The 13,164-nt window shown below is 44.4% G+C and overlaps 1 protein-coding gene across 1 annotated transcript in view; it reads left to right on the forward strand.

Annotated features, from left to right (window-relative positions):
* The window catches only part of GNB1 (G protein subunit beta 1), a 69,045-nt gene that overhangs the window by 22,814 nt on the left and 33,067 nt on the right, over positions 1-13,164 (forward strand). The window contains exon 2 of the mRNA XM_040427587.1: positions 9,350-9,450. Within this exon, the coding sequence (XP_040283521.1) occupies positions 9,394-9,450 (57 nt within the window). The 5' untranslated portion in view covers positions 9,350-9,393. The remainder of the gene's footprint in view (positions 1-9,349; positions 9,451-13,164) is intronic.

A 13,164-nucleotide genomic window follows, 5' to 3' on the forward strand; every position in this document is an offset into this window, starting at 1 on the left:
AGCACAGATCTGAATAGAGAAATTACAAGGTCTGTCAAACCTTTGCCCAATAAACTGTATATTGATCGTCTCCTCTCCTCCTGCTCTATAACGCTCTGCCGGCGCTGCGTTTCACGGTGGCAGCTTCCTTCCTTATTGCTGAAGTCATCATTCTTGACTTCCTTTGTATGCTGGCACCACTCCTTGACATGGCATGGATACAGTTGTGCAAGAGAGATCAAAGGGAGTCCAGATGGTGACTTTACAGGTCTTAAAAAGGACAGGCCAATCCCTAACTTGCGATGGCCACGTTGAGAGAATGAGCTAAACTCCACTACCAAAAACTGCCCAGAAACTAGAGGCAGAGTTTTAGGTTTTTCTTTTTTTAATCTTATGGAATTCCGTGTTTTGTAAGAACGTGTGCCGGTGTGCAGACTACATGACGTGACCTCCTAGCCTTCTTTATCTTCCATACCATTGCTCCCCCGATGACGCAGGAGTGGAGAATGTTAACTCCCACCACTAGATCCCCCAAGAGCCTTGTTACCACACCTTCAGTGAATGAGAAACGAGACCTGTCTTTGACACGTTCATCTTTTCTAGGGGTAGATTGGGCATTTCATTCTTGATGTCGCTGGTTAAAGCTCTGCCATGTTTTGATGGAAAGGTGAAGCCATAGACGTGCTGGTCGTATTCTGATATAACTGATGTCTGAAAGGCGGAGGTAATGTTTTCTTGCTCGCTTTTAGAAGTTCTTCTTAGCGAATGAACTGAGAGCTTCAGTGACTATTCCCATTGAGGGAACTAATCCATTGTAAAATGATTTTTAGTTCTGCCTGATGGATGTGGCCTGGAGCACATCTACTGTGAAATGGCTTTCTCCGTAAGTATGTCCGCCTGTGATGGAAGCAGAAGCCTCTTTGCGTGGATGACATTATTTATTGTGGAGACGGAGGTTCTGGGTTATTCTGGGGCTCCTCATTTTATCATGGTCTTAGGACTTATTGACATCTTCGTATTAGAGATCTGTATTTGTTGTTTCACGCGTCCTTACCTGCTGCAGTTTTTTAACCCCTAGAAGTCAAATTTAAAAGAGTTGAATTAATGAAGCATATTCTGTATTGGCACAGTTCACATGTGCATATTTGCCCCTTTTTTTTTTTTATACCTGTAGTAGTAAAAAAAAGTCAGAACAAATACAGATGAGAAATGGAACCAAAAAGGGTAAAAAAAAATAAAAAAAATCCAGATTTGATAATATTGCCACATGCTGGTATGACCGAGGCCTTAGGGAACGTTCACACCATGTTTTTCAATTCTGATGATGTATCAGGCTCCCTCTCCTGTAGCATCCTGCATTGTACTAAAAAGGAGCCATCGGGATCCCCGTGCTCTACGGGACCTAAAAATGAGCCAATTTTGGCTTCTCTGTCCCTCTGAAATATGACAGTTTCTGGCAGAAAGTTGTCTAAAGACAGACAGTCAGTTACCATGACTGAAACCTGTCAATCAGTTAACAGGTCCATTTAAAAAACACAAACATGGACAGGATCTTATTCCAATATATTTTTCAGGAATGTATTGAGAACCTGACACCCGAGGCTGCACGACACTTGCACGAGAGTGATAAAAAAAGTCTTAAAAACTAATAAACAGTCCGTTTTTTCCCCCACTGATGCCTTTCTGAGAAACTGGCGTTAAAAACTGTCCCCTCCAACTGTATGGGGGCTGTCAGTGAAAACGGACCGGGTAGAACATGACCGTCAAAAAATGGTCTTGTGAATAACCCCATAGACTACAAATGTCTGTCACACGTTTTGTTTTTCACCGTCACGTGAATGTAGCCTTAGAGTACATGCACATGGTAGTGTAGTTTACGTGGTTTTTTTCGCACCAATTTTTTTATTTTTAAGTGCGAAATCCACCTGTGTTGCTTGCGGATTTTGTCACAGATTTGAAAGATGAGATTTTGAAAGTGTGCATATGCCCCAAAACCAGCAGGCTCATACCAGTGAGCCTTACGGTGTGTCGGCTGCATTTTGTCTGGTCATTGACCTGTCTTCCTGCTCTTTGACCGCAAGTCAAATTTTGGATCCTCTCCTAATAAAAAAATTCTCTCTTTCTCTCCTGGTCTCATTAGAGTCCTGTAATCTACTCACCTTTTTGTGTCCAGAGTATTCATCCATTAATGTTCTTGACATCATTTTTGGAAAAACTGTTTTGTGAAATGACAGCATTTATTTTATTTATTTATTTTGCGTGCCACAGACCACAACGTGTGAACATGATTAAGGGCTCTTTCACACCTGCGTTATTGTCTTCCGGCATAGAGTTCAGTCGTCGGGGCTCTATGCCGGAAGAATCCTGATCAGGATTATCCTAATGCATTCTGAATGGAGAGAAATCCGTTCAGGATGCATCAGGATGTCTTCAGTTCCGGTACGGAACGTTTGTTGGCCGGAGAAAATACCGCAGCATGCTGCGCTTTTTGCTCCGGCCAAAAATCCGGAACACTTGCCGCAAGGCCGGATCCGGAATTAATGCCCATTGGAAGGCATTGATCCGGATCCGGCCTTAAGCTAAACGTCGTTTCGGCGCATTGCCGGAGCCGACATTTAGCTTTTTCAGAGTGGTTACCATGGCTGCCGGGACGCTAAAGTCCTGACAGCCATGGTAAGTGTAGCGGGGAGCGGGGGAGCAGCATACTTACCGTCCGTGCGGCTCCCCGGGCGCTCCAGAGTGACGTCGGGGCGCCCCAAGCGCATGGATCACGTGATCGCATGGATCACGTCATCCATGCGCATGGGGCGCTCTGACGTCATTCTGGAGCGCCCCGGGAGCCGCACGGACTGTAAGTATACCGCTCCCCCGCTCCCCGCTCCTACTATGGCAACCAGGACTTTAATAGCGTCCTGGGTGCCATAGTAACACTGAAAGCATTTGGAAGACGGTTCCGTCTTCAAATGCTTTCAGTACACTTGCGTTTTTCCGGATCCGGAGTGTAATTCCGGCAAGTGGAGTACACGCCGGATCCGGACAACGCAAGTGTGAAAGAGGCCTTAAACTTTTATGGATGATGACTTTGTTCTTCTGACATTGTCACCTGAATAGTTTCTTTTTGTATACTTTACAGCCAAAGGCCACTTTCCCGCTTTCAGTATTTGACATCCGTATTAGTAAGCCAATGCTAGCAGTAAAAAACTAGGGTGGAAGGATGTGCACAGACAGGAAGTAGGATACATGGAGGGGCTTCCAAAAAGTATCTCTAGAAAAGCATCCACTCGTTAAACCTAAAATATATTCATATTTAGGCTATTAGTATGTGAGAGGAAATTCTGATGGTAGTGTCCCATGAACCTGCTAAACAGACCCGTTCCCTGCTTTGTCTTTGTGGCTTTTTTACCTTTACATTTAGTAATCAACTCGGTAGTGATCAGTTGACCACATTTTGGGAGGCTGCAAATGTGGCACCGTGACTTCACCATTTCAGCCATGGCCAAAATGGGTGTCACATCCATGCATTGAGTTTGTGGAGCAGTATAAGTAGAACTATCTTCAGCCAATCTGCTGCTTCTAGTAAGGCCTGATTCACATGACCGTGATCGGTCCAGGAAACACTGGCCATGTGTCAGCTGCCGGACTTACTGAATCAGTGATTTGTCATATGGTCGGTTCCCATGTTATCCTGGGTCTCTTGTACTGACATAGATGATGTGAGCACAGCATGACAGACCCGCAATCTGAACAGACTGCATCATCACTTTGATCAGAAGAGCTGTGGTCGGTCCGGGACATGTGGCAGACACACAGGCCACGTTTCCTGGACTGAGTATGGTCTTGTGAATCTGGTCTAAAACCCTCCTGTCTGCCAGTCACAGTAGGGAAGTGCCACTTCCATTGCTTCCTGACTCGGGTGCTTGAGAGGGGTCAGCTGTCATACCACCGCCTCTCTGTAGATCAGGTAGTGCTCAGTTGGTGTGTGCATGGTGATGAAAATGGAAATGCCTTGCTAGTATCGTATTCATATATTAGCATTTTCTATTTGTATTGTGTCTTTAAATGTGTCGTCCAGAGTTTTACTATTGATCTATACTTGGGTAGAGCATTTATTTCACATCAATGGGATCCCAACTCTCTGCATCCCTGCCCATCAGCTGTTTCTGGGTTAACACCCCAATAGCTAGCAGTCTCTTTAAAAAAAACAACAACAAAAAAAACTTTGCATTGTAAAAGGTGAAATCTGCATAATCTGCAGCGTATATTGTCACATCTGCACTGCAGGCCAGTTTATCCTGTTTTATACGTCGCATTGAGATTTCTTAAAATCACATCCACTTTGCTGGTTCGGGACGACGCTGCGGATTTGCTGTAAGAAAATCAACAACGGCAAAACAGGCTTAGTGCACAGTAGTAGTTTATGTAGGTTTTCATAGGATTTTGACAGTTTTGCCCCAGGTCTCTCCCTTTGCATTGCAAAGTGTGAAATCTGCACTGCAAATCCACGCAATCAGCACGCTGCAGATTTTTTAAAACCACAAGGTCAGGTTCCTTCTGGAAAATTTGTGCACCATGTAGATGAGATATATAAAAAAAAAAAAATATTTGAAGTGCGTGTACCCGGAGAGCCTCAGCCATGGAAATGCCCCATTTAAACTGGGAGCTCATACTAAGGCTTCATGCACATGACCGGCAATCGCAAAATACGGGTGTAGTGCATGTTGCGTCTGCATTTTTTGCAGACCTGTTGACTGTAATACATGGCGCGCTGCACTTCTCTCGACTCCTCCAGAAGGAACTTACATGTAAGGCTACTTTCACACCTGCGTTCGGGTGTCCGCTCGTGAGCTCCGTTTGAAGGGGCTCACAAGTGGCCCCGAACGCATCCGTCCTGCCCTAATGCATTACTGAGTGGACGCGGATCCGCTGAGAATGCATCAGTCTGCCAGCGTTCAGCCTCCGCTCAGCGAGCGGACACCTGAACGCTGCTTGCAGCGTTCAGGTGTCCGCCTGGCCGTGCGGAGGCAAGCAGATCCGTCCAGACTTACAATGTAAGTCAATGGGGGCGGATCCGTTTGAAGATGACACAATATGGCTCAATCTTCAAACGGATCCGTCCCCCATTGACTTTCAATGTAAAGTCAAAACGGATCCGTTCAGGCTACTTTCACACTTAGAATTTTTTTCAAACTATAATGCAGATGGATCCGTTCTGAACGGATACAAACGTCTGCATTATAGGAGCGGATCCGTCCGAGCAGACATCAGACGGACCCGCTCTGAACGCTAGTGTGAAAGTAGCCTAAGCTGCAAGTCAGCAGTCACTTCAAGGGGTTTTGTGAGATTAGGAAAACATGGCTGCCTTCTTCCAGAAGCAGCGCCATTAATGTGGTTTGGCAAGTTCAGCCCTATTCGTGTGAATTGATCTAGACTGCAATGCTAGTCACAGGCAGATGACGATAGTGGCACTGTTTCTGTAAAAAAAAAAAAAAAAAAAAAAAAACAGCCATGTTTTTAACCCTTTCAGCACCAGTTAGAGATGTTTACTTCAGAACAAAGCCCCAAAATCTTATATAGTCTCATGAAATCCAGGACCCAGTGTTGTGGAGTTGAGTAGTGAGCTGATGTGTTGGTCTAGACCGCTGCGACCGTATACTGTGTGCTACGGTTGTAGTTTGGATTGTGTTTTGCTGTTTGTCATGGTGAAACAAGTGATTTTGATTACTAAGGAACCCACACCCAGGACTGATTTACCACACCTTTTCCTCTTGAGTTGCAGCAGAAACCTCATCAGCGAGTGTATGGAGGATGAGGCTTTTCTAGAAGACGTCCTGCACCCCTCTCATGGCTGCTGGCACAATTCACCTTCTAATTTGTGCTAAATGAGCATTCGTTTTTTGTTGTATTCCCGGAAACTAGGCTTCTGCTGGCGTAGGGCTCTGGTTTACATCTCTCCGGTTATGTTCCCACAAGAACGCCGAGTGTTTTCCCACTTGGTCTGTGGCGTTTGGGTTTAGGCTGTGTTTATGTTGTTGTCCTCACTAATACTGGGACCAGATTTCTGCCGGGGAGGTAAGGGAAATGTTGTAGGATGGTTAGACATGTTTCATCCCTTTTTGTTAAAGGGTGGCTGAGTTTTCATAACATTTTTGATTTGCCATAGCGACTTACCAAAGGTTTGATCGGAGGGGGGTCTGAGCGCTGAGACCCCCCCACTGAGTGCGAGAACGAGGAGCGAGAAGCGCTCACATAGTGTGCTCTTTCCTTGCTACCTGAGACAGGCTGAACAAAGTCTATGGGTCCATCTTCTGCAGCGAGGAGAGCGTGTTATGTGAGGCCTTCTCTGTCCTCGTTCTAGTGATCCTTGGGGTTTCAGCACTCAGACACCCACCGATCAAGACCTTTGATATGTCTCTGACGTAGCACAAGTTTTCTGAAAGCTCAGTGACCCTGTAAGTAACGGTATTTCAGGGTGTCATTGATATTACAGTTGCAGTGATAACGGTGATAAATCTGAGTAGGTGTCTGTAAATACAAAAAAACATTTTCATTTGAATGTGAGGAAATGTATGTAACCAGCTTGGAGTATAGTAGTGTGGTCCACAACCATGCTGCAAAACCACTGTTTTTTAACTGTGGTCTTTGGCTTTTTGTTTTTCTTCTTTTTTTTTTTTTGTAGCAAGTGTTTCCTACCCAGTGAAAGTTGTTTTGTGTGTGTTTATGACCACACGGCACACCGCCGTCACAGGTGAATATGCCCTAAGCTGGACAGATAGGGGGCTTTTATTCCTTGGTGTTGTAATGTGTTTAAATCATGGACATCTTGGCTCTTCTCTGTGGCCGGTGAGGAACAGAGACCTTGCACGAGCTTTGTTGATCACCTAGTCAGACGGCTCTGGCGGGGTAAAGTGCACTTGTTTCCTTCCCGCCCCCCCGGTCACTGAAAGTATAATCTGCCATTGTCCAAACGCAGCATTTTCTTAAGATCCTCATCAGAGCATCTTAATCCTCGGCTGGCCTAATGTTGGGGCTGAAACAGCTGGATGGCAGCTCTTGTGAGTCGTCTGCTCTGCTCCTCCCCAGGGGTCTTTCTAGGAAGTTCTTATCCCACTCACTAAAAATCCTGTCGGAAAAGTTTGTTTTACGGTTATGAGGAAGTGCTGTAGCTGTATACTATATAGAAGTCTTCTGTGCAAGAGGCGTACAGGGTCCGTGAAGGTGGTATCTTCAGCCTTTGTAGACCTTTTTTTGCGTTGTCTGTGTCTTTATGGTGGATTGGAATTTGGCTCCAAATATGAACCTCGTGGATCTCAGTCTGTACAGTTTTGGTTGAAACTGGTGACTTTGTTCCCGTTCATCTTTTCACAGCCGTCGTCATGAGAGCTGGTGACGTCCCAAAATGATTTGAAATACAATTGAAAAGTAGAAATTTCCAGTTTGGTCATAACCATAATTGTTGCTTGTGGTCCCAACATAAGTGTTTCGATAAAGTATTGTTGGTGTGTCCTGCCATTATACCCCAGTACTGGTTAGGCTCTGTATACACTGCGTTTCGGTCTTCCATTGGTGGTGTCCTCTCCCTACTTGTAGGTCCAGCAGAGGCCTTTGTTGGTTCCATACCGTAGCATGCATCAGTCGCCAGTTTATTTTTGTTTTGTTTTTTCTGGGTCCCCGCAGTATAGGAAATTCTTATCTTCCATGCGTCCTCGTACAGTTGAAAAGCTGGTGTGCTGATGGAGGCTGAAAGGACACTCTTTTGGTCTCCTTCAGGAGAATGGGGTCCTATGGGAAAGTTAGGTGTAGAGCTGAAATGCCCTCTACCCTTGTTGTGCACTTCGTCACAGACTGACCTACATGACGCATACACATACCAGGGCTTGTTGGTAAATGTCACTTTAAGAAAACTGCCTCCCCCCCCCCCCCCCCCCCCCCCCCCAAGGGGAGCATTAAATATCTTCGTCGACAAGATTAAAGGGATTTGCACTCGGCTGCATTATACAGGTGGTGTCTACATTTCTTATGAGCATTGGAAACTGAAAGTTGGGACGGGTGCGGAGGTGAGCTGTTTTGAGGGGACAGTAGTTTCTGTAGACATGGGATGTGTGACAATAGGACGTCAGTAGAAGAATTTTGGTTTCTCTTCACTGTGCTGGCGAGTAGAACGGTGTGCTTATTTGTCCCATCTACTGGTCGGGTTTAGACAGGGCAGTAAGCTTTAATGGTATAGACCTCCATGATGAGCGTTTCATTAGTGTGTACTTTTGCAGATGTTCTTATCGGGCTTCTTTTAATGATTTAATTGCATTAGTCTAGAATCTGTTAGCCATCTGGCGGTCTCTTGTTTCCCCCCTTACAAGTGGTATCTGGGGACGTGCCTGCTTTGGTATCTTGCGTATGTGTGTTCAGAGCTCAATACTTGTGTGTCTTGAGAGGGATGAGTATTGGGGGCCATGCTTTGTATGATTTCAGTACTACAGTAGCACAGAAGACCTTCTAAATCCATAAACCTAAACCTCCGTAAAAGAAGGTGAAACATCTACCAGCTGTACAGTCCTACTGGGCCCAGAACCGTCTCTTTTCACCAGTTTTTGTCCTTGAATGTCTATAAAGAAAAGCAAACGTTGGATTAGGGTCAGAAGGATAGTGGACAATTTAAGACTCTCAGCTGGTTTTGCGTTAACCGGATTTGAATGAGTAACGCAGATCTGTTTGGGCTTAAAGATGACATTGTACGGAGGACAGGTGAGAGGGCTGTGCAACACATAGCTGCACATCGTAGCAGGACCTTACAGCTGCCCAGACCTGGTTTTCAGTTGAATTGTAAGTACAATTCTGGGCATATTATCAAATCGGAGTGAAGAGGTGCATGCTTATAGTACAACTCTTTACTTGATGGTTCTAAATCTTGCATTTTATACTTTTAGGATACAATGGTAAGTAATTAAACGTGCATGTTTGGTTATATTACCACAGTCGGACATTACAACTGTGAGGAACTAATGCGGGCAACGAGCTTGTTGATGGTCTTCAACTGATGTCTATGAAATTACTTATTGCTGGTTCACACCATGTAAAATTAGCTTCTGGAGGAATCTACATAACTGTCCTTCCCTGTGGTACAGTGAGGCTATTATTGAATATCTGCATCGGGGTTAGGATTCTGTATGTAATTTGTAAGCTCAAACACTGCAAGGTTCGGCGTCAGCAGGTTGTCTGAAATTGATGTCAAGGGTCTTGCCTTGGAGTTAAACTTTAATTCTTCAGGAAGGGTGTGCTTGAGAGTGGTCTCCATGCTGCTTCAGGTCAATCTTCTGTATTCCATTACACCAAAATGAAGTTTGCTGACGATGCCTCCCTGTTCTTCTCCTTACAGAACTGAGTGTTGGTGGTAGAGAAGCTTCACCGTAGAGAAGAACCATGAGTGAACTTGATCAGCTACGCCAAGAGGCTGAGCAACTCAAGAACCAGATCAGAGTGAGTAAAGAAATGTTACATGGATTTTGGTAGAGTTTCTCTTATTTCTATGTTGTCACCAGCCCTCGGGTTGTCCAGCCCTAATAATTTTTCTTGTTCTCTGCTTTTTTTTTTTTACATCTGGGACGGATCTGTTTAAATAGCTTCTCACTGTTTGAACGTGAGGTTCCAGCCGAACGTCTTACAATGTAAATAATATCCATCCTTTGTCTGAGGCGTCTGCTCTGGCTGCGGCCAGTTATGTGCAGGGAATTCTTTTCTTTTTACAGACTGCGTGGCAGCACAAAGAAACTTTACACTTTATGTTTTTGTCGATTTGAATGCCTTAAATATGTAAGATTTCTTATCTGAGTTGTAATGCTGACATTGCACCCGGTCGTGTAGTCTTCAGTCCATTGCCTGCTGCAGTCTTAAGAGATTCTTTAGAATTAAATGAAAGTGCAAGAATGTTACTCCGACACATGAAGAATTTGTCAGTTTCCAGGAAGCCCTACTTCAATCCTGAAAGCCTGGTGATGAGGCAGAGAAATACCAGATGTTTCTCTCCTCACACCAGGTATTCTGCATTTTGGTGCAGATTAAAATCAGCTATTTCTACTGCCACAGAGGTCCTGCTGCTTCTGTCTTATATGGGACCCTTGACCAGGTGCTGAGGAGCTCCAGGGCTAAATGCACCTTTTTATATGGAAGCGTGTGTGTATGTATGTATGTATGTATGTATGTATATATATATATATATATATATATATGTATGTATGTATATATATATATATATATATATATATATATATATATATATATATATATAATTTTCTATTGGGTTTAGATCAGGACTCTGGGCTGGCCATTTCATTGGTTCAATGTTTTCAGTTTAAGGAACTGCTTTACCCGTTTTGCTGTGTGACAGGGGGCATTGTCCTGCATGAAAATGTCTGGCCGATTGAGTGATGAACGCAAGGAAGGAACCATGTGTTGTTGAAGAAGGTTCTGATACACACTTGCATTCACTCTCCCATGTAGCTGTATGAGAGGTCCACCTCCTGCTGCAGAAAACATTCCCCAAACCATGACACTTCCTCCTCCACCTTTCACTGACTTCTTTACACACTTTGGGTTCAGTCTTTCCCCAGTTTGTCGACGAACATAATGTTTCCCATCAGACCCAAATAAATTAAACTTGCTTTCATCACTAAAATGAACTCTGGAGCACTTCTCCTCTGTCCACACAACATGCTCCTCAGCCTTTCCATTCTTTCTGCTAATGAGAGGTTTGGTCACTGCAGAGTGGGCTTTCAGTCCAGGTGCTCTTAAACGTCGATACCCTGTATGACGAGACAGATCCTTACCCTGTTCAGTGCTGAACTGGCGAGCAATTCCAGCTGCAGTGTTGAAACGATTACCCATGGAGATTCTCCGCATTATCCTGTCCTTTCTTGCATTTTTCTTTCGAGGGCGACCAGCCTTCTTGTGATGTTATAAAGATGCAATATTCCAGAAATCACAGACTTGGAACGACCAACTTCTCTTGCTATGGCTGATAGGGTCACCCCTTTGGCCTTCATCTGGACAACCTGCTGCCGGAGGGTTTCAGTCACTTTGGGACGGCACACTATTTTGGCAAAGTCAGTGAAAGTTAGGCTGCCAGTTATATAGGGTTTGTCCGATCATTAAGGAAATTGGCACCAGTTGCCAGATTAACACCAATAACTTGCAGGTATCTGAAAGTGTTCTCTAATTTTGATCAGTGTTATTTTTCAATGATCTCATTTACATTTTTATTCTGTGCTTTAGAATAAATACAGTTTATGAAATAATATTAAAATTCTGCTATTTTACTCGTGTTAGGATATATTCACATAGGACTACACTATGACCTTGACATTTTGGAAATTGTGTGGTCTCTAATTTTGATCGCCTGTGTGTGTGTGTATATATATATATATATATATATATATATATATATATATATATATATATATATATTCAGGGGGATTTATGGATTTACACAGGGCAACTGTCAGTCAAATTATCTGCACCAAATGTTAGTACGAATGCTCATTCTCGATAAGCGGCCCATGTAAAGGTGCCACAGGTCACCTGTTCAACAAAGAAGACGCTCATTCTTCAGCTGAAATGATTGTTCATGTGGGTACCTAAATTATAATTCCTGGGCAGCAGATCTTCCTGTGCAAACATTGCTCGGCCGCTGAGAAACAATGAATCTGTATGAGGACGAGCAGTGGCAGTAGCAATGGTTCATCCCGGTACTGTGGAGGAGACTGCTTCCTGTAAGTGCAGCTGTTTCCTCCACTGATGTGCAAGCAGTTATTGGGAAGGAAGTCTTTTCCCAATAACTTCCTTCGCAGTCGGCGCGTATAAGTGCACCTCTTGTGTAAATCTACTCAGATTTTCCAGGATCCTAATCCAGGTGACATTCTCTGTACTAAGCACATGGGCATTAAAGAGGTTGTCCGGACTTTTACTATTGATGACCTAGCCCAGTGATGGCTAACCTCTGGCACTCCAGCTATGGTGAAACTACGACTCCCAGCATGCTCCATTCATTTCTGTGGAGTTCTAAGAACAGCCAAGCAAGTGTGCATCTTGGGAGTTGTAGTTTTACCACAGCTGGAGTGCCGGAGGTTAGCCATCACAGACCTTTTCTCAATATCAGATCGGTGGGGGTCCGACACCCCTGCCGATCAGCTGTAGGAGGAGACTGCACACACAGTGTGCACATGCCGTCTCCTTTCTCTCTCCTTGCTGTATGTCTATGACAAAACAGCGGTGAGAAGGGAGATGGCACGTGCACACTGCACGTGCAGTCTCCTCATACAGCTGATCGGCGGGGGTGTCGGTTGATATTGATGATGAGAGATGAGCGAATTTAATATTTTGAAATTCGTTCACGCTTTGTTTGGTGGTCAAAGCAGAATTGCGTCATGGAGTCCGTTACCACGGACCATAACACAATTCTATAACGGAATGCCTTTAGAGGCTTTCCGTTATTCATTCCGTCATAGAATTGCGTTATGGTCCGTGGTAACGTTATCCATAATGCAATTCACCTTTTACCATCAAACGAAGCGTGAACGAATTTCATAACGTGAAATTCGCTCATCTCTATTGACCTATCCTGAGGATGGGTCATCAATAGTAAAAGCCCGGACAAGCCTTTAAGATACGCAGGTTACTGTTCTTGGCTCCCCATGTGCATTTCTCTAAAGATGGAGCTTTCCTTAATTGTAGTAAGATGACTTAATAAAAATAAATAAAAAAAATGCCAATATGTTGTGATATTTCTCCCCCCCCCCCCCTTCCCTCTCAGCTTCTTACTTCAGATGTTACATGGCCAGTCCATTTTCAGTGTTGGACACCTACAATACTAGCTCCCAACCAGGACGAGTGATTGAAGAGTAACTAAACCGTTCATCAGCGCTGCGTGGCTTTTGAAGGGTGTGAATCCATAGACTATGAGACTGTGAAAGCTGAAGGGGCTGAGTGCTCCGAGTGACGCTTCTGCCCCTTAGTTTTTTTCCACAAAGCTTTAGTTACTCTTTAACACAAACTTCCTGAGCTGGGATCATAAAAAGATGGATCGTAACTCTCCAGACCACACTGAGGCCGGCCATTCGCTTGGCCAAGCATGCATGTGTCCTGAGAGACGCGATCAGACTCTGGCAGCATCTCATCTTCCTTAGAATAAAGGGATTG

The sequence above is a fragment of the Bufo bufo genome, chromosome 1 (assembly GCF_905171765.1).
Source record: "Bufo bufo chromosome 1, aBufBuf1.1, whole genome shotgun sequence".
Taxonomy (NCBI): Eukaryota; Metazoa; Chordata; class Amphibia; order Anura; family Bufonidae; genus Bufo; species Bufo bufo.